The sequence below is a fragment of the Haliaeetus albicilla genome, chromosome 10 (genome assembly GCF_947461875.1).
Source record: "Haliaeetus albicilla chromosome 10, bHalAlb1.1, whole genome shotgun sequence".
NCBI classification, from domain to species: domain Eukaryota; kingdom Metazoa; phylum Chordata; class Aves; order Accipitriformes; family Accipitridae; genus Haliaeetus; species Haliaeetus albicilla.
The window spans coordinates 29,819,546-29,841,263 of NC_091492.1; the positions used below are offsets into that span (position 1 = coordinate 29,819,546).

At 39.3% G+C, this 21,718-nt stretch overlaps 1 protein-coding gene across 4 annotated transcripts in view; it reads left to right on the forward strand.

Annotated features, from left to right (window-relative positions):
- Positions 1-2,851: 2,851 nt before the first annotated feature.
- Positions 2,852-21,718, forward strand: part of HECTD4 (HECT domain E3 ubiquitin protein ligase 4) — a 79,372-nt gene continuing 60,505 nt past the window's right edge. For all 4 annotated transcript variants that reach the window (XM_069794619.1, XM_069794621.1, XM_069794620.1 and 1 more), the window contains exons 1-4: positions 2,852-3,304; positions 15,825-16,342; positions 18,870-18,959; positions 19,325-19,455. In XM_069794619.1, coding sequence (XP_069650720.1) covers positions 3,134-3,304; positions 15,825-16,342; positions 18,870-18,959; positions 19,325-19,455 — 910 coding nt within the window. In that variant the 5' untranslated portion in view covers positions 2,852-3,133. The remainder of the gene's footprint in view (positions 3,305-15,824; positions 16,343-18,869; positions 18,960-19,324; positions 19,456-21,718) is intronic.

Sequence of the window (21,718 nt, forward strand, 5' to 3'; positions counted from 1 at the left end):
ACTAGTAATAACTTTATTTACCTGCACTGAGGCAGGACAGGACACATTTCTCAGTTTTATGGCATTCGATTAATTCAATAACTGACTTTTAACTTTGAATTGTCAAATCAATACAATTCATAAGAACTCCAAATAAGCAAATACATAACTATAAAATCCTAAACATCCCTTGTGTTCAGCTTGGGATGTCTTCACACAAATACGGCTAAAAGGGATTTCTAAAACGTCTGCACAATCTCCAATTGACAGTTAAGTGGCTGGCTTTTCACTCAGGGGCAACTCAGGTTACTTACCACACAAAAACACGTGTATCGGGATCCTCGCTGTGAGAAATTGTTCACCAGCCCTCAGGTAAATGACAAAGCACAGCCTCTGGCCAGTATATAATTTAGCCATGCACCTCTTCCTCTGCTTAGCCTGGTATGAATGTACCCAGAGTTACACATACCTCTCTTCTAGCTCTGTCAGCTCCTTATTCAAATACAAGGCCTTGGTTTGTATTTCAAAGCAATTAGTGGATTGAACCGACAGCTATATCAAACCCTGAGTCTCCATCTGGGAGCTACTGTGACAACCATATTCCTCTGGGATACAGCAGACCAGAAGGCCTTGGAAAGAGCATGTGAGAACTGGAGACAATTTTCAGCCTGGGGGTTACCCAGCCTATGAAACAGTCTTTGGAGAACAACAGATACATCCAAAACTCGGCCACCTCTAGAGAACACTGCAAATCTTTTCTGTTGACAAGCCTTCCTGGCATGAGTGTAGCTTGTGAAGTGAACATCCCATTTTACTCCCAGCTCTGCTATTTGTATCAATTTTGTGGAACATATTCAACTAGTACCATGATAGTATTACAAAATCTAAAGACAGAATTTTTTTCAGTGTTACTCCCACTAAAATGCATACATACTTTGCATTTCTCTTCCTTTATTCTTGTCTCATATGAATGAATGAAAACAATGTAAAACTCCTACTCTGGTAACAAAACAATACCACAAGTCACCATCTTGTAATGAAATATTGTGACTAATCTAGCCTCAGCAGCTTTCCCATTCCTCCAAGGAGACCTTGTGAGCCCAGCTTATCTTAACTGCCAGAACTCAGCTGCCATGTCACACCTGCTGTAAAATCTTCAAATCTCAGCATTCTCTCTCTTCTGAGTACTAGCAGGGCTCCCACGGGAGGATCAGGGTGGATTTCATATCTATGGATATGTCCATCCCATCTGCAGCCATTGTTCTCTGTGTCACATCTTGACCAAAAATAACAGATGCCCATGAATGGTCTCTCCCTTACAAAAACATTTGATACTAACTCTCCATACTCCCCCTGTTAAAAAATGACACTCTCTATCACAGAGGCAAATAATATCTATTGCTATAATAAAACCAAGCCTGGAGACTCTTCTGCTCTCCAATACATGAATAGCAGTGATAACCTCCCAAATATAGTGTACTGAGCTATCACACAGATCCGTAAACAACTGCTCGTATGAACTTAACTGAACCCTATGTTCTCTGAACCGGCCTCAAAGACAAACTATGCAATTGTGTGAATGCTCATGCTGCTCAATCAGTGATACGAAGATGCTTTGTGTGGGTCGTCAGTTGGGTGGTGGTCCATTAAATGGAAAAAATGCTTCTTCTCAACCAGATTTAATAGGACATAAAGCATTAGCAGCAGATCTCATTTTACTACGGCTTTGAAGACACTTTTCCTCCAATACCACAGCACATTTGTTTTAATGCACTGATATATTAAATAATTTAATCTGATCAAACAGGTAAATAAGTCTGTAGTGCTCCATCTCTGTTCTGTTGTGCACAGTCACTGTTTCATGAAAAGCAGCCACTTGCAATGGGAATCCCCACAGTAATTATACACTAAAAATATTTAATATTTATCATCATGTCTTTCTCATTAACATGATTTGTCTCACAAGCACGTACTTTGCTGAACAGTCAGGTACAGCTGCCTGTGACACTGCGCCTCTCTGAACAGGCTCGGGTGGAGGTCTGAGGCAACTGAGTGTGAAATTAGACTGATGGGAAATGGAGACGGTTACACGATGCTGCCCAAAAGAGAGAGACTGAGAGAGAGAAGGGTCAATTTTTCTTTGGATCTCCTTTTTCCCACACATGCTGTAGCGCTGTGAACATTTTGCTTCGCACCCTCTGGCATCCTCATCAGATAGATAGATCTGGAAGTATGGATTTGAAGGGACATACCTGCTTGCTCACAAGTCCTTCAGGGAAAAGGCTCTCTGAGAGGTGACAGGATTCCTTCGAGGAGGTGACGGCGGGGCAGACAAGGGAGGGGAAGCGAGAAAGGGAGGTCATTCTGGAAGGAGAGGAGGGCAGACAAAAAAAGGGTGACCAGAGGTGCCAGGAGCGGAGAAACTACCCTGCGGGGAACGCGAGGCACCAAGAGGGATCAGTCCTGAAGGGAAAAGTGTCGTTTCAGGGGAGCCCTGAGCAGCCAAGGTGAGGCTGTAAGAGGGAAACTCTGAGGGGAACGGCCTCACCCTCGGGGCAAGGAGCCGAGGGAGCAGCTGTGGGGCGAAGGGCTGAGGACAAGGGCCTTTGGGTGAAGGGAGGTGAGGCGCTGAGGGGAGCGGCCCGGGGCGGGGGAGCCGGGAAGAGGCGCTGAGGGGATCGCCCCTCGGGGCGGGGGCGCGGCGCGGCGGCAGCCGCCCTTGGGGGCGGGGCGTCGGGGGGCGTCGCCCGAGCCCGTGGGGCGGCACCGAGGGGCGCTGGGGGGCCGGGCCCGGCGGGGGAGGGGCGCGGCGGGGGGCGGGGCCCCGCGGGGCTGGGAGGGGGGAGGGTGTATTGTTCCTCGCGCGGTGCATGCCGGGCGCGCCTCAGCCCCCAACATGGCGTCGCGCTGTCACCTGTGTGTGTGAGGAGGGAGCGGGACGCGGTGGCTGCGGGCGGGCACGGCGGCTCCCGGAGGTCCCCGCTCCGCTGGCGCCGCGGTGGCAACGCGCCGCTCCTCGCTGCTCCCCACCGCCCTCCGGCTGTCCGGCACCCAGGCCGCTGGGGACCCCCCTGCCCCCGCCCTGCCCCCGCCATGGGGGGGTAGCGGGACCCGCCTCGCCTCAGCCCTGCGGAGCCCCCCCGCCGTCCGCGCCATGGGGTCCCCGGCGGGCGCCTCGGCGGCGGCGGCCACCGACTCGGCCCAGTGGCTGTCGGTGAAGGAGGAGACCATCTTCCTGCATGACGGGCTGATCCGGGTCACCGACCTGGCCGAGCTGCCCAGCGAGATCATTGGGGTGGCCGAGCCCGGCGACACCGAGCTGGAGGTGAGGCGGGCCCGCGGCCCCCCGAGCTGAGGGGCGGGAGTAGAGGCTTGGGGGCGGTGAGGAGGATGCCCTCGGGGGAGGGGGGGCAGTGGCAGCGGGGGTCTGAGGCGAGGAGGAGGATGGTGTTGGGGGGGGACGCAGGGAGAATGACTAGGGAAGGAGCGGGGGGGGGCCGGGGTGAAGAATGGTGGATGCGGATGCAGGGTGAAGGATTTGGGGTATGGAGCCAGCTGGTATTGAGGCAGTCTACTTGTTTTAAGTCAGTCTAATTTATTTCAAATAATGATGAAAGTGGAGCTGGGCAGGAGGGTGGTGAGGCGCTAATGAAGATGGAGGGTGAAGTATTGGTGCTACTTCCTTGTTTTGAAGCAGTAGAGTTAGGAAATCCGAACCACGCTCGTGTATTTCAAGGTGGCCTTTGGCTTATTTATTTTTATTCATGGTTTTGTATCTTTTTGCTGTTACTTTTAGATGGCTTGTAATTAATCAGCCTTACAATAAGATGCTTAGGGTACTGGGGTGTCTGGGTGTTTTATTTAGGCTGTTGACAGTGATCATTATTGAAGAGCCAGGAGGGCAGCTGAGATTTTCATTCCAGCTTTTTACCTTCTCAAAACGCCTGGTCGTTTTGGCTGCAGGCAGATGGTACAGCTGTTTTACCTTATGAGGAGACGGTGAAGGACTGAATGTCACGGACTGTAGGTTGCATCTATTTTGTAGACTGCATTTTTTTTTTCTTCCCCTGTATGCCTCCCTTCTCTTCTTTCACCCCGCCCTCTTCTCCAGCAATGTGGCTTGCAATGACACAGGGTCTTTGTCAGAGGAGCTGAGTGGTGTGAGCTGAGAGGGGATGGTTCAGCAGGAGCTTTATCTGTGTGCTATGTTAGGTCACAAGCATTTAGGCCGCAAAACCCTTTAGTGAGGCTTTGGCTGCTAACTGGGGTGTTGCTAAGAAGAACTCGTGAGCCAAGCTTGCAGTTTTGACAACATCATTGTTCGCCTTGTGACGTGAAATCTTTATGGTGTTTATGAAAACTTCCCACAGCGTTATCTAAGGAAAGATATTTTTTGCTGAGTATGTGTTTTCTTTTCTGTGTGATGTGACACTGGGGATTGGGATGGGAACATTAGCTGCTCCCATGAAATGGATGTTGGCAAATATCACATGAACAGGAAAAGAGAGACTTTTAAGGTGGATGACTTATTTCTGTGTGTATAAACATGGAATGATTCTCCCTTGTGATCAGAGTCTACTCTGGCATTCAATGCAGCTTGTATTCAAGAAAATATTTCTATTCCATTACATAGTTCTTGAAGCAGCATCGAGTCTAATAACCATGTTAGAAAAATAGATGTTCCCACAGCATTATTTGTGTTATATCATAACAAAGGAGATATCCTTTAAAAAAAAACCCTCAAACCAAACCTTATTTTTAAGATCTTGCAAGCTGGACTAGAAGTATGTTCCAGCATGAAACTTGACATACAGTTTCACTTGACAAACACTTTAGCTCTGGAGAGTTTTTTGTTAGTGCTAGGAATGTCTATGAAACTGTAATTGTTTGGGGAGATGGGGATGGAATTAGTGTTACTGTGTCTTGTCCTGTATGACACTTTCATAATGAGTGTTTCAGCAATCCAGTGCCACTGATTCACGTAGTTTTTCCTGTTCCAGAGATGTTTTTTTTCTGTTGTGCATGTTTGCAGTGTGAAACTTTAAAATAAATAAATAAATAAATAAGACTTTTTGCTATGGTACTTATTTTGATCTATAGTCTTAAGTCACAGAATATTACAGCATTTTATTTCCTTCCACTGAAAGAATTGATGACCACAAGTGACTTATTTTTCAGATCTTGTTTGTAAAATGCTTTATAGTTTTTGGTATTGAGGGGGGACTGTAAAAAAAAAAAAAAAAAAAAAAAGTGAAATTTCAAGTGGTGTAAATGTAAATTATTTAGTTCATAACTTTTTTCTGCCTTTTTTTTTTTTAATGTTTTTTTAAATAAAGGGCTACCTTGGTAAACTGGAATGGCTTTGAGGAGCCATTTTGTGGAAGTAGGTGCATGCATCTTATTGAAGTGTGGCCATACAATCGACTAATACACAGAATAGCTCATTTGCACTGTTTCTACTCCTACTTGCAATGTAATAAATATATTTGAAAATGGTCCAAATAGAAATCTCTTGGGATATGTTATTGGACAAGGGTAGGAGATGCTGCAGCTGCTGCTTTGATTAGTAAACTTCCTTAATACACTTCTTGTGCTTCATCAATGGTGGTCAGAACCCTGACTGAATTTCTGATATCATGTGCTTAATTAAAAAATGTAGTATACTTAAATGGTTATTTTTTGCAGGGTGGAAGTATCATTCTGGTCTATTTTGCTTAAATATCCCTTTAAAGAGCTTATTGGTGAATAATGTCAATGTATTTGGATATGTTTCCTTTGTCCTTCTGTTCAAAGGTGTTGTCTATTTATAAAAAGAAAAGCAGGGGAAAAAAATGTTATGGTACTGGTATTATGCCAAGGAAGGCCTATGAAAATTTATTATTTTGTTGTTTTGACTCCCATACAACTTTTACTTATTTTTTATATATTTATATCTGTGTGTATATGTTTGGTTTTGTTTTTTTTTTTTTCCCTTAATGGTAGGTTATGAAAGTGTTAACATTCTCCTTCACGTGAAGGTAACTTGTTCTAGGAGTATCTTTAGATTTAAAGAGTGTGTGGGGTTTTGTTTTGTGTTTATTTTTACAGGATGTAAATGATGTATGACAACTTCTTAGACTGTCTATCAGCATATTTACAAAGAATATGTATTACCAAAAAGAAAGGGGGCACTTTTTTTATTTGATAGAATTTTGTAATGATGTGCATATAAAAGCTGTTCCTGGTATGGGTTTCCCAATAAAATCTTCTAGTCAAGAGACCTGGATTAGTTAGCAATTATACAAGCTTTTGCACCCTTATTTTTAAAGCCTTTCATACAGAGAAATGACTTTCAAAGTGCAAAGTCTTCTGCTTCTTGGAGACAACCTTATGTGACTAACAACTGAAGCCGTTGCCATGACATTTTGTCCGGTCTTTGCCCTGGATGTCAATGTCTGCACTGGAGGGACAGCTTAATGGAAGATGAGCTGTTCTTTAATGTGCCACTGTCATGGTTTAACCCCAGCCAGCAACTAAACACCACGCAGCACTTCCAGAATCCTCCCAGTCAAATGTCTTTCACAGAGACAACAACCCCTGGGAGCTGGGCAAAAGTTATGTCTGAAGGTAGAGGTCCCTTAAAGTATGTAGTTTTAATCTGTCAGTATGCCAGAGTCAACATGCTGAGATTTACGAGAGTGCCAGCAATATAAATTGATGTGTTAACCCTTGGTAACTTAATAAGAAGGACACTACTGAACAGTGGTTGTTCACATAGACTACGATGTAGCCATCTGATGGCAAAAAAGCATCCACTTCTATCTAGGCAGTTTAGTTTGGTTGACATACGTTACCATTGTAATCTTTCCATTTGAGGAGGCCTTCTTTCTGATCTTCAAATTTGTTGCCAGTATTTTCATTAGTTCTAAATTTGCAGTATCAGCAATTTTTCAGCTAACTAGTGATAGGCTCAGTCATTTTGTCCCACAAGGAAATAAGTGGGAAGACAGACAAATCTTCAATATTTAGTCACAGTATCAAGTAGAACAACCTTATATGTGACTCCACTTAAGTCATAAGCACTCTGTTTTACATAACAGCCTGAGATAATAGTCATTTGGATATCTGTTCTTGCTGCTCTCCTGCATAGCCTGGAAAAGTTCTAAATACCTGGGTTTTTTTTGTTTTGGTTTTTTTTTTCTTTAATATATTTTTAAAATGAAGCTACAAGTATAGCTCCTACCTCAGTAGCTGTCTGGATCATGTATATATCTGTCCTTATCTGATGTTTTGACTCTTGTCAAGCTCTGTTATTCTAGGTCAGAATATGAGATGCCACTGGGCAGCTGTCGCTCTGCATTTTTAATCAAATGTAAGTGTAAAAAAAAAAAAAAAAAAAAATTTAAAAAACCCATGTCGTGTCCTTTCCTTTTCCCCCCAGTATGGTCTAGGCTAGCCCTCTAGGAAGAAGTTGAACAACTGAAGTCCAGTGCTATTTTAACAGCATGTGCCAATCCTGTGACTAACTTGTGTTTTCTGTCAAAATTATTTAGACTTGAAGGTATCTCCTAAACTTGAAGCTTTCACCCATTTTACTCACAGACTAGAAGAAACATTTTGTCACTTTTCCCTGATTGCTGAAGGAGAGAGTTGTTCTCTGTAATTATCTAGGTCAGTGCTTCCCAAATCTTTCTGGTTGTGACCTTACTTTCATCTACAAGCTTCACCTCTGTCAGGATAGAAATCCCTAATGCCAGCATAAACAATTAATTGACTTTTTACTAAGAGGATGACCCCTCTTGAGGTTACGACCTCTAGCTTGGGACCTGCTGATCCAAGCATGTATGTCAGGCTTGTAAACTTGCCTAGTCCTGCCTTTTGCATCGCCTTCCACTTCAAATACTCCAGTATTCCTCTTTGAGAGTGTTTATAGCTTTCAGAGTAACACCAGATAAAACTAGTCCTTGAAGTTAATTCTGCACAGGAAGATAACCCTACAAATGTGAGCCTTGGCTATTACTTTTGCACAGGAGTTGATGGCATTCTTTCAGGCATCAGCATAAGTCTCTCATTTGCCTTTTGAGAGGATGCCAAAATCTTGATTGCTTTCCTTTTAAGCTCACTTTCATTAGATAATTGTGTAAACCACCAATATTGTGTGATTTAATCTTCGGCAGAGTTGCTGCTGTTATCAGTTGTCATAAAATGACCTGTTTGAATTTATTAAACTTCTGTAGTATGGACTACTATGCTTCTTGGCTTTTTATTTTTAAAGTCATGTTTTAGTTTTCCTTGTAGCTAAATATTAGAAAACTTCTAAAGGATGATTTTGCAAATATATTTCCCAAATATAGTTCTTATTACCAATTGCAGCTGATTAGTTCAGTGATCTGCGCTCTCAGATGTTTAAATGGCAAAGATTTTTCTTTACCTTTCACAGACACTTTCATCTACTACTTAAGAGCCAAAGAAATATTTCAATAAACAAATAATGAAACAACTCTTTCTCTTATAGTATTTGTGTGTGTGTGTGTGTGTTTACAGCTTGCCTGTACTCTGTAATTCCTCTTAGAGATCAAGGTTATTTGGTAAATTTGTACAGTTACAAAGAAAATTGTTTGGTACAATATTGTGTATGCAGTAAAAGATACAGGTTTCTTAGTGCTTATTTCTGAGCAAGTAATCAGGTTTCTAATGCTTTCACAAGGGAAAATAGTTCATGCTTTTAGCTGAGTTGTTAAAAAGCTGTGCTGCTATATACAGGATTATGAATCAGTAGAGGCTTTGAACAAGGTGATACGGTTAAAATTTCTTGGAGCAGAAAAAACCAGAACAATCTTGAAACTTGTAGTTTTCAACTGTAACACTAAAAGCATAGCGTAAAGTATGCAGCAGCTGCTAAGAATCTATAAAATTTCAATACCTAAAACATCAGGATGAAAATGTTTGCACATATTCATATATTTTACAAACACACAGGCGTATCAAACAGAAGGCCTTAGAGAGGGTTTAGAAAAATGTTTTGAAAGAAATGAAGGCAATGTTTGCACTAAGGTAGCTTCCTACTGTGTGTCTTCAGAAATTGCCCTAAGCAGAAATGCTGTTACCCAGCAGAGCAACACAAAGTGGAAGACTAGGAGTATGTATACAGTGTTTGTTTATGGGAGCAGTTTAAATTTTGATGTGTATTTCAATTTTCAGGGTACCTTTAAAACTGGTATTTCTCTTATAGAATAATCTATAAATCTTGTAATTCAGTCTTTTTTACATGGTTTTATTTGTATTTCTAGAGACAAAAGGACCAAGTAAACAAGTGGTGCTCCCTATATGTTAACTCTGTGGTACAAGAGGAGTGACCTTATAGCTGTAATGTGGTGTTGAAAGTAACGTAGTTAATTTTTTTCATGCTGCTGTTAAAGATACCTTATGATTTTTGGGGTTGTTTCTGGTTTTCTGTATGGCTTGTTCCTCCTGTGAGATAGGGATAATACTTGTTTAATACTCAGGGGGGTGTTACGGATCTAATTGATATTGGTAAATGTACCACCATCTTCAAAAAGTTGTTATCTTTGTATGTGAAGTTCAGCCAATTTAATTATGTAGAGAAAGAATTAAAAGCTATTTTGGAGATTTAAAGGCTTTCACTTGAAATATGTAACTTTAGGAAAAAAATACACCTTTGAACAGCTTCATTGCTCATCAATTCCCTATGTAGCAGAATTAAAAATGATCAATGAAACCAGCATATTCAGCCTGAGATTGCTGTTTAAGCTAGTACACTGGGAGAGCTGTTGCAAAAAGTCCTCGTTCACGTCTATCATTGGCCATGCATTTTCTTCTTTCTTTTCCATTCTACTTCTTTCCATTCTACCTGCTGTTCTATATCAGGGAGCTGGTCTAAACCAAAAATCTAGCTTAAAAAAAACCCCCAAAACCCCAAAAAACAACAAAAAAACCCCAACCTAAAAACTAAACAAAAAAAAAATCCCACAGGCACTACTGCCGGCATCAGGGAGAGGATGAGGGGGCAGGAATTTTAGACAGAGGAGAAAGCTACCTTTTAGTGACAGCTCACTTTGAATTTACTTGATGTGGTCATAAAACCTCAGGCTAAAACTCTTCATGTAGATTAGTGTGTCTTAATTGTATTACATCTGGTATTTACTATCAGTAGAGAAACACTTTACCCTACAATAGTGAATGCCAGTGACTACTTTCTGGAGCAGTATTGGCAAAAATATTGTTTAATGGGAAGAAGTATCTGGTTAAGGTCATGTAGTAGTATGAAACAGGACAAAAGTTGGGTACAGCAGGAAAGATGACATCCTCCCCATAGTTGATGATCTAAAATTAGATACCTTTCATGCCTCTCAATGTTGAAGATGATGTCAGTGACCAATTAGAGCGATTGAACTTTGGATCAACCATTTTCTAATTAAAATTTATTAAATTTATTAATTTATTAAAATTTATTTAAAACATTAAACAAGGAAATAATATTTAAGGACAAGATACTGCAAAATTAAAATAGTGACAAACTTTTTACTAATACAGTTTTCGATTATATGTAACTACAGGCTGTTAAGCGTAAGGCTTTAAAAATCAAAACTTTTCAAAGGTAGTCTTTGCTATCTAGAAGTAGACAAAGTTGGAACATAGGTAATGATCATAGTCACAGTGTATGAACTATAATTTCAAAGTGAGTGAAGAGTAGGTTTCTCATTTGCAAAAAGTGTCAATGTGATGTTTACCCTACTTGCAAAATGAGATATAGAAAAAGCTCTTCTTAAAAAGTAATGTTGTTTTATTTCTTCCCCTAGTTCTAGTCTTTGTTACACTAGAATTTGTACTAGAATTACTTGCATTACATTAGAATTACAGTTTTTGCATATTTTTCTTGTTCATTAGACGTTATTCTTTAGAAATTTACATTTCTATTATTTTTTTAATTAATATTATTGATTGTTCCTAAGGAAAATGTTAATATGTGTTATCTAAAAGCAGAAAATGGACTATTTTAACCCTACCAATGTATGTAAGGTAGACAGACTTTACATTTAATCTCAATTCTCTTTACATTTGTCTTTATAAAATGGCTGTTATTTTAACTGCTACTGAGCATCTTAAGTTTTTCATGTCCTTGTTTTCATACTGTATTAATCTGCATTATTTTTGTAGCTGGGCTAGTTATCTTTTCCTAATTCTGAATATAACCTGTACCTTCAGATTTTGTTTAGTATTCTTCATTTAAGCATATATTTGTGGTTTTAGCTTGATGGTGTTACTGTTAAGCTGCTATTTCTGTTAGAGGTTGTCTTTTGAGATAAGGTAGGTACTTGAGTAACTTGTTCTATGGCAAAGCAATGTGATTGTTACATCCTTTTCATCCTCTTAGATTCTGTTTAAGCCTTGTTAGACAAAAATTATTAGTGCTGTGAAATGATCAATTATTTACTGGTTCAAGTGACTGCTTGTGATGTGCTAGCTTTTAGTGGTCTGCTTCTGAGATCTCCCCAAGTGTTGTATAGGTAAATATCAAGGCAAGGTGCCCAAATACCACTAGCAAAAGGATGCTAGAAATCAGTTCTAAATCGGAGCTCAAACTCAAGTGTAAATACTGAGGCATCAAGGAGGCAAGGGGAAAGGGAATTTTTCCTCTTGCTGGATGAGGAATAGTTGTTTGTTCAATGAAGTATTGGAGGGGACAGCTTGAGTAACAGCCATGTTTCCCATGCAGGGAAATGAATCTGTGCTTATTTTAACAAAGAGAATGGTCAGTTCTTCTAGGTAGGAAGAGAATAAACTAATTTGGGGGAGAAGGATTACATTTTGCTGGGGGATTTAAAAAGGGAGATTTGGCAGAGTACACCAGCTTTTATAGCCTGAAGAAACCCTCTTTAGTGGGTGCAGCCTCGGGCAAAAGGTGTTCAGAATGGGAGCCTCTGACAGCCATGTGCCAGGGAGGTTTGCAGTAAATCAGCTGTGTAAAGGATGGGGAAGACGTTTCTGATTCAGTCTTAGTACAAGTCATTTTAGCACATATTTTCTATTTCCTTTCTTCACCTGTGTCTTTTATAAACACTGCTAGTTGTATTGTTTGTTTCAGAATTTGTGAATAAATGTGGTGGGTATTTTTCTTGCATTTTATTTTAACTTGCTTTGACTTCAGATAGCTTTAAGATAACAAGCTTTGCCTGAAGATACGAGAAAACTGTAGTCATTGTGCAGAGGAAGACTTGGCAAGGGCTGTGATTCCTTTGTGAAGTCTTTAGACTATCCAAAGGGAAGCAGTATATATAGCATGGACCAAGTGAAGCTCTGTCATCAGCGTTGGGTTACAAAGAGGTGTGTTTTGCTAACCAGTGAGAACCAGAATGCTTCCCTGGTGAGGGGCAAGATCTTAGGAGCGTGTCTGAACCCTGAAAGCTCCCAAGTTGTTTGTCACAGCCAGTCACTGTGAAAATTTGGTATTGAAGCTCCTTTTTGGAGGTAGCTCTGGGTACTTACCTCTAGCCAGTAAAATGCCTCATGAGGAAAACAGACTTCAACAAAACTTTCTGAAGACTCCTGTATAGTAGATGACCTTACACCTTTCTCCTAACAGCCTGTTATTTTCTGGAAGTGCAGATGCCTACTTAGACCTTCAGATGAAGTTGAATGGTTAAGTTTTTTCACTGGTTCCATAAGCTGTGTATGAAAACTAGATGATATAAATTGCTTGTAAATCTGTAAGTCCCATTTTGGAACTGTTTTCTAAATCTGTTGAATCTAGTGTACTTCATATATTGTTAGCCCAAATTAGTGCATATTTCCTTTATGGAAGACCAAAGCAAAACACTCTTAACAGTTCCAGACAGACCATGCTTATAAAGCAAATTATAAACTGTGACATCAGTGAGAAAATACAGCTTCAGTGGGGAAAGGCTTTTCATCAGCATATCTGCAAATATTTGACACTGACTTCTTGTCTTGATTTATACAAGACACATTCAGAGATGTAGAGCAATATCAAAGACAAAAAAATCCATCATCCTGCTAAACTGTGTGTTGTGGTTTAACCCCAGCCAGCAACTAAGCACCACGCAGCTGCTCACTCACTCCCCCCCCCCCCCCCAGCCAGTGGGTTGGGAGAGAGAATCAGGAAAAGAAGTAAAACTCCCGGGTTGAGATAAGAACGATTTAATAGAACAGAAAAGAAGAAACTAGTAATGATAATGATAACACTAATAAAATGACAACAGTAGTAATAAAAGGATTGAAATGTACAAATGATGCGCAGGGCAATTGCTCACCACCCGCCGACCGACACCCAGCCAGTCTCTGAGCGGCAGATCCCTGCCCCCCCCACTCCCCCCAGTTCCTAAACTAGATGGGACGTCCCATGGTGTGGAATACACTGTTGGCCAGTTTGGGTCAGGTGCCCTGGCTGGGCATGAGAAGCTGAAAAATCCTTGACTTTAGACTAAACACTACCGAGCAACAACTGAAAACATCAGTGTTATCAACATTCTTCACATACTGAACTCAAAACATAGCACTGTACCAGCTACTAGGAAGACAGTTAACTCTATCCCAGCTGAAACCAGGACACTGTGGGACCTGAGGAACAAGAGCATGTAACACAGTGCGACTAGTTTTCGTAAGTGTACCTTCAGTTGGACCCTAATGAGTGACAATTTGCAAGGTTAAATTGTATGCAAAACGTGGACATTCTGCAACAATTTGGTTACAGTTTTGTTGATGAGAAGCCACCAAACATAACATTGGTAACTTGAAGGAAACTGAAAAACCATTCATCAGTTGCAGTTGGAGCTCAGTCTTTGGTTGCATTTGCAATTTGGCTAAAGCAATTCTCATGTGTTTGTATATTTGAATATTTAAACCTTCTGCTTGTTATTACATACTGAGTACAGATTTGGTTCAAAGTCCACATGAGGCTATACAAAGTTTGTGAATTAACATAGTAGTATACTTATAATTTAGGTGGGTGCAACTTTTTGAAATGCTATCTGGCATGGATTGCAGGGTTCCACTATGTTTATGGGAAGGGGAGAAGACTAAGCTGCTCTCCCCATGGAAGTATAATCTAAAAGGGAAAGCCCACTAAGCATACCACAACTTGTCTTTTGTGGTGTCTTTGTTATTAGCATAGTCAAAGACCGTAGACCTATTTTCTTCAGCATTCATCTCTCCAGATTAAAACATTAATTCTCATTTTCTTCCATTTCTGCAGCTTATTATGGCTTAGTTGAGGATCCATCATGTATTTAGTTTAGTTCAAGAACGTCAAAAACAAACTGTTTTAGAACGTGATTGCATCTATAACAGGAAACAATTAAACTTATTTTTGAGACAATAGAACACAAATTAACATAAGGTAGTTACTTTAAATGTATAATATGTGGTTTAGCAATTAATATTCTTAATCTCTTTGAAGAAATTAATTAAAAGAGGTTCATTAGTTTTAAGAAGCTCAATACTAACATCTATTCAAGTGTAATTATTATGTGAATTACTTTAAAGTGAACTTTTCATGACTTTAGTAAGTGTTCTACTGACAAGCTGTTTCATTGACTTTAGTTGGGGTGTTTGTAGAAATGGCAGATGTGATTTGTCCTGAAGCGTTTTATCAAGCTGTTCAAAATTCTACAATTAGACATAAACATCTATTTCATATTCTGTATGACTACTGCCTACAATTAAAAAAAACAAACAAACAAACAACCCTGTATGAAATTACCCATTGCATCTCTTAATCTCTCCCATTCCCTTTTTTTGTTTGTTTGTTTAATTAAATGAGGGAAGGACAGCTTTACGGCATAAAGATGGGCCAAAGAGGGGTGTGTGTGGGTGGATGAGATGAGGCAGTGTGGCATGCAAGCAGAAGCCCTTTGCACACTGGATCCAAAGTATCAGAAAATATTTGGCTTGTTGCTTTCCTTGAGGTTGCCATAGCTTAAGTGACTTTGCTGATCTCAACTGTTGTTGTATGCTGTAGGGAGAAAAGTTGTCTGTAAATTACTTGAAATTCTGAGTTCTTTCAAGTACTGGGCTGGGTACTAACCCATAAATATATTTCTTTCCATCGTGGTTTACTTGGTTTTTGTTGTTCCAGCTTTGTCTCCAATTTTACTTAGAAGTGCCAAAAAGCCCTCTTTCTTCTGTCTGAAATGATGATGATGAGACTTTCAGGTTTTTAAACTGTGGCAGCAACTGGAAATATTTTGAGAAAGGTGTAGCTAAGTGCAATATGACAAAACTGAGGAGGGAAAAAGGGGAGGGAGAACGTATAATGAAACTCATGGTTCATTTTAGGTAGCTGGTTTGCTTGTTTGAAAAGCTCTAAAACTAGAACATATATATTATTACAAAATATTGTTGACCTATTGGTTTCCATAGAAGGGCTCTAAGCTCAGCCCCAGGGACCTTCTACCTTCTCAGTCCTTTTGAAGTTCTTTGCAAAATTACCTCGATTACAGAAAAAAAAATGCTCCAGGGGAGGTGATCTTTATTTTCAAAGATACTATCTCGTATGTGTTTTTCTTTACAATCTATATTACTGTTGTTTTAGCATCACGACTGAAAGTTTAAAAATCTCTGTCAGCAACCCCCAAGGCCAGGCTTCAGAGACAATGCTGACTCAACAATAACAGACTCCATACCACTTGCATGCTCTTTGCCTTCCAGAGTAACTTTATTCATGCCCAGAAATTAAAAAAAAATAAATTATCCCAAAATCTGTTGCAGAGGACACCTGATCTAGAAATCATACTACAGGCATATGTTCCTTTTTTTTTTTCTTTTTTTGTTTTCCCCCTTAAGAAAAAGAAAACCTATATAAATACCATCTTTTTCCCTCCTTTCAGATACTAACATTTGAGACCAAGAATCCGACTGAGCTGGCTGAGCGCTTACGATCTGTGTGCGGAAACCAGAGCAATGCTTATGCTCGACTGCTGGAGTACCGACTAAATGCTTTGCGTGGACTCTGGAATGCCCAGCGCCAGCTAGCCTTGGAGGAGCAGCATGACCGGGAGAGCTCAGGGGATGAAGAAGCCCTGGCCTTGCTCAAGCGTCAAGGCTTATTACAGCAGCCTGAGCAGGCACCGTTTACTTCACGAATGGGGCTTCTATTGGTCTTTCCCCTCATTCAGTCTCAAAGTAGAACAGACCCTTCTCTCTGTAACATAACTGCTGAGGTGCTATTGAATTGCCTTCGAGACTGCCAGCCTTTGAGTTTGACTAAGGAACCAGCTGACTGTCTTAATGGAATAGAGTCTTTGCTGTGCTCCTGGCTGGAAGACACTTCTGCTTCAGGCCAACAGATTCCATATAAGCAAAAAGAAAATGCTGCTGCTGCCCTAGTTGCCTTGGCTTGTGCAAGGTGAGGAAGCTGTACTGAAATGACATGTTGTGGTTGATATTGGTAGTAAGTGTTTATATTTAAACATAAGAATCAAAAATAATGTGACCACACTGTTGATACTAATTTTTGGTTTACACTTGTCTTTTTCATTCTAATATTTAAATATTGGTTTGGAAAGGGTGAACTGATAAACTAAGTGTATGTAAAAACAGAAGGATCTAGGTTAGAAATGCCTCTTGTGCATAATGCTGCTTCTACTGCAGTGATCTGTTCTAGGAATGGTTCCAAATGTTTTTATCATGGAGGAAAGTTGTCTCAGTTTTCCCTTTGTACTGCCCCTTTAGTCCTGTAGCTTATGCACCTTCATTTGGCTGTAGAAGGTATTACTGCCAAGTTTCAGAGCAATTCATTTTAGATTTCAGTGTTGCCTGTGAAACATCTGGAAACATTTTTTTCATTTCGTTGCCAGTGAAGAGTTCAACCAGTGTAGGTTGAACTATACTGTGCCCTGCATGGGTTTAGCACAGCATCAGGTGATTGAGGACAAAGTGGCCATAATTGCTTTTAATAAAAACTTACTCTTTTTAGGGGATGAGGCTTGGGGAGAGGAGTATACAAAACTTAGCTTCTGTGCCATATGAACGTGGGTCTAAAATCACTAGTAGCCTTTTGAAAATCTTGGCTTTAATGTTTCTCAGATTGCAGCCTTGTCTGTCAAGTTTAACTCTGATTTAAGATGTTGAAATTCTCAGGAGATGTCATGATTTGCGTTAGAAAAAGGTTTATTCAAATGAAAAACACTTAATTTCTAGTGTACTTGTTTTAATGAAGTCAATGAGAAATCTACTGTATGTGGCAAACTCTTCTGCACTGACAACTGTCTTATCTAAAAGGCAGTGTACTTGAACATAGCTCAGATAAATTGGATTTGATAAACACGATCTCATTTTTTTTTTCTAGATGTCTTACTTTCAGGAAGTATGGGATGTTCTTTTGCAGCTGAATTTGTAAAAGAGCTAAATTTCAAATGCAGCTTTTGAAATGAAGGTTGATCATATATTTTCTTTGCAAATCTGTCTTGCATTGCTTACAGAGTTGTAGTATCCTGATGTACTTTGTTCACCTATGAAAGCCTTGCATTTTTGCTTTTAAATGTGGGAGTCGTGTTGGGTACCATTATGAAGAAAAAGCCTTCAAAATGAGACAGTTATTGAGATTCCTAGTTGCAATCTTGGGTGCTTCATATTACTAAGAATAAAACAACAGGGTAAATACTGCTTTAAATAATTAAATGAGGTGCTTTGAAGCATCCAGTGTCGATTTTCTCCAAGCTGAGGTTTATCAGTGAAAGCATATGGCTGAAAATGACAGTGGGGAAAACAGGGTTTGCGGCATGGAGGGGGAAAGTTAAGGAGCTAAGACTGACCATGTGTGACAAAGCAAAAGACTATATTCAGTGGAGTGCATGGAAGGCATCTCTTCAATTGATCAGTCATGCTTCTGAAGAAATTGATTCATAACTGTGACTACTATCACACCTAAGACACAGTCAAGATTCTTGTATTTAGCTGGGCTATTGTGCCTGAAAATAAAGCCACCATGTCTTTCAGAAAATTACTTCCTCCTAATACCCTGACCTTTAGAACAGAAACTGTAAAATATATGTTTTCAAGACCTCTATATCTCTTTATTTCTACAAAAAACCCCAGGCGTTTTCCACTATATTAATATACAGATTTCATAGGTTCTCCAAAAAAGTACTCAACTTATGAATGAACAAGAATTATAATTAGAGCTACAAACTCCATATGTTTGTAAATATCACAATAAAATTTAAAGGCAACACACTTTTAGGCACGATTAGAAACAACTTCTGCTGTGGTTTAATTTTGTTTTCAGAAGTATCTAGTCCTTTTATATGTTTAAATGCATCACTTCAGAAGGGGAAAAGCTTCCAAATCTGTGTTTGGAAGTAAAAGTAATCAGAATCTTGATAATAAATTAATTAGTCAGGTCTTTTCTATTTTAGTCAAGAAATCCATCTCTAGCTATGTCTGCAGCAGCTCTTACTAATACTTTGGCTCAGCCCCAGGAAGACCCGCAGATTGTATTTGAAGTTCTAAATATGATTAATCAGCTACAAGAAATATTGAAAGTAGCTGTCTGTAATAGATGCAAGATTGAGGTATTTTATCATGTGCCTAGATTGCCTTTACTATACATGTTGTTTATGACAGCCCATGGTTGCTGATCTCCCTACCTGCATGGTGCTTCATCCTCTTCCAAAAAGATAGCGTGATTTAGACTGGCAGTTTGCCAGCATTCTTCCTTTATGCTACCCTCTCTTCCTCTTTTCACTTCCTCCACAAAAGACTGAAAATCATCCTGAAAAGAAATGCAAATTAGAAAAGAAGCTTGATGACATATCTTGGATATTCTCTCTTTATGGTACTGGGTATTATATTCTACATAGATGCTGTTGTCTGTCTGTATTCAGTTTTGTTTCAGTAGACATCTTTAATTCATGTTTTTCTTATCCTTTTAGAGGGTCGCTGAAAACCTTTGTTCATACAGTGCATCTATTACAGAAACAGACTGATCTAGGATCCTTGCCTGTGGCTGATGTATTATACAGGTTTGTAGTGCCTTTTCTAATTGTAGCACTTTTACATCAGGTCTGAAAATGTGTAAGTGCATTTATAGATAAATGTCTTTAAATGTGATGAAAAGGCTTTAGAGTTATTGAAAGCTCTAGGAAAGATCGAAATTTAGTCAATTGCAGAAGGAAGACATTAGAAAGTCAAACCTAAAGGGATCTACTAATTGTTTTTTGGGTGTTAAGTTTTTATTTTTTTAATTAAATATTGATGATTCCTTTAACTGGCTTATGAACTCTGACAGAGAATAATCAGTTAAAATATATCTTCATCTTAACTTTTGATTTAGCTAGTTTTTGCTGTCACTGTTCTCTACGCATCTTATTTTATTTTCCGCTTAAAGGTTGTTGCTTTTGGAGGGAGGACCTGGATCACCCTCTTGTTTGCTTGGAGGAAAGCATATAGTGTCTTGGGGCTTTGAAGACATGTTACCTGCACCTGATGCCAACAGTAGTTCCAGCAGTGAAAATAAAGGTGAATTATTTCATGACTGTCAACATGAGCAGGGGAGGACAAGATGCTTTTAGTGGTTATAATTGTTTAAAAATTAATATAAAGCGTTAGAGTTGGAAGGGATTTCTCCCTTCTGTTGGAATTAATGTAAAAGCAAGTATAGTACATATCTAATAACTGAAAGCTGAAGGGTTTAGAAGGGCCATCTGCAGAGAGAACTGGGCATCACAGGAGTGTCTTGAAGCCTGATATGTAATGAGAGGGGGAGGGCAGCAACTGTCTGGGCACTTTGTTGTCTTAGCTTGTAAGTTCAAAACTGAAGTTTTGAAAACATGGACCTTATTTACACAAGTACTAAATTGTTTACATCGTTTGGGTTGTCATACCTATTCTCTTAAGTTAATCTAACTAGATATGTAAATGATTTGTTTGCTTTTTTTATTGGGGATCAGATAGAAAAAATTATCCTGTTTTATATTAAAATTAAGAGGCTAAATCTTAAGTCTGGTGTGTTAATGATAGTATGGCATATCATTTTTTTAAAGTACAAGATAATGGTGTTCAGAAAAGCATTACTTTTTGGTTGCTGAAGATCAGGTGCTATTTTAAATTGTCTAGTAGTCAGGCTGTAGGAAACCATCAAAAGCAGTAGATACAGTGACCCTCCCTGACTTCAGTGGGAATTTTGCAGAGAGGTCAAACTGAGTTTGGATATTATCCACTTTAGTTAGTCTTTCAGTAAGCGTAATTTTTTTTTTTTCCCTGTGCAGTATCACTGTATTCAGTAGCTATCACTGGCAGAGCATGTTTATATTTAGAAGTACAAGTTCATTGCCTTTTTTTCCCCTTTTCCTAGTCTACTTTTGTTTCTGTTTTGTATGGGGTTTTTTTTATGCTTTGTCTTGTATTTCTTTCCCTGAATTAATTCTCAGTTTTTACTGCTTTGTTTGCTTACTATTTTTGCACTAAATGAGAGAGTTCATATTGCTTTAGAAATATTAGTTGAAGCTTTGATGACATGTCATTAAGTTTAGAGCAAGCCATAGGAATTTACAAGTCTTGAGTTTTCATTTTAGGCTATATGCAAATTTAATGTAGACATGTATATTTTGGAAAGGTTTTCTTGCTGTGAGAGTGACTAGATGTGGGTTTTGGGTTGGTTTTTTTTTTTTCCTTTCCCTAGCTGACTGTTCAGATTCTGTGAACTTAAATAGGTTGACTGGACTGGTTTATTGACATCCCTGTTACAAGGCTTTGCCTTGTGCGTCCCATCTTGATTGTTAATAATTACTACTTTGTGAGTGACACAGCTGTATTTGAAATACATTTTGTCTTCATTTGTGGTGTTCAGAGGTGAAAGGGTCTGTTTACTAGCTTTAAGAGAAGCACAGAGTTGTACCAGAAAATAGATCAAGGCTCAATATTAGATTATTTCTTCCCTACAAACAGTATGTTAAATCAGTGGTCATGAGCAAAAAGGCTTGCATAGTCATAAGGCTTGCTTGTATTTTATCTTGCTGTCAGTTCTGAGTTCTGAACAGCATTACCTGTTGCAAAAACAGAAGAGAATGGTCTTCTGCTCCTTTGCGTCATTCTGAAGGCATTTAATAGCAAATACTCAAGTTGTTTTTAATTTAAGTAAAGGAATTTTCCACTTGAAATAAGTTTGGTTGAATAGTTCTGTGTTCCTAAGCATGGCTGGGTATGCTAGTCTAGTTCCTACTGTATTTATAGTTTTGAATAGTGTGTGGAAAAAGCAAGTTCAAACTTACTGTTTTGTTGGTTTTTTTTACAGCAGCTTGGGCCATAATACCCAAAGACAGGTCTTTAACACTGAAATGAGAACACAACACAGGAAAAAGAAATTATTCAGAAATGCATGATGTACATTTGAATCATGAAAAAACAGTGCTAATGTCATTTATTATCTCAAAAGAGAAGCTGAGTGACTAGCACCTAATTCTTGTTATTTGGCAACAGCAGGAGATTTAAATAGCCTTAGTATTTGTGTGAGTGAGTTAGGCGTAGTCTAGGCACCTCTGTAAGGCTTGAAAGAAATTTAAAGAAACTACTGTAAAAAGAATGGACTTTGACTATGTTACAGTAGCTCTTAGAACACTGAATAATAAATTCAACATTAAAAAAATGGTTCTGACCCATTGGTAATGACCTGTCATGAGCATCTGTTGGTTTTCAGTTGCTGTGGTAGCATTACACAGGAGTGTAATGACCATGGAGAATTTCCAGTTTTGTATGTTACAGAGGAGGTCTGCTCTATTCTTTC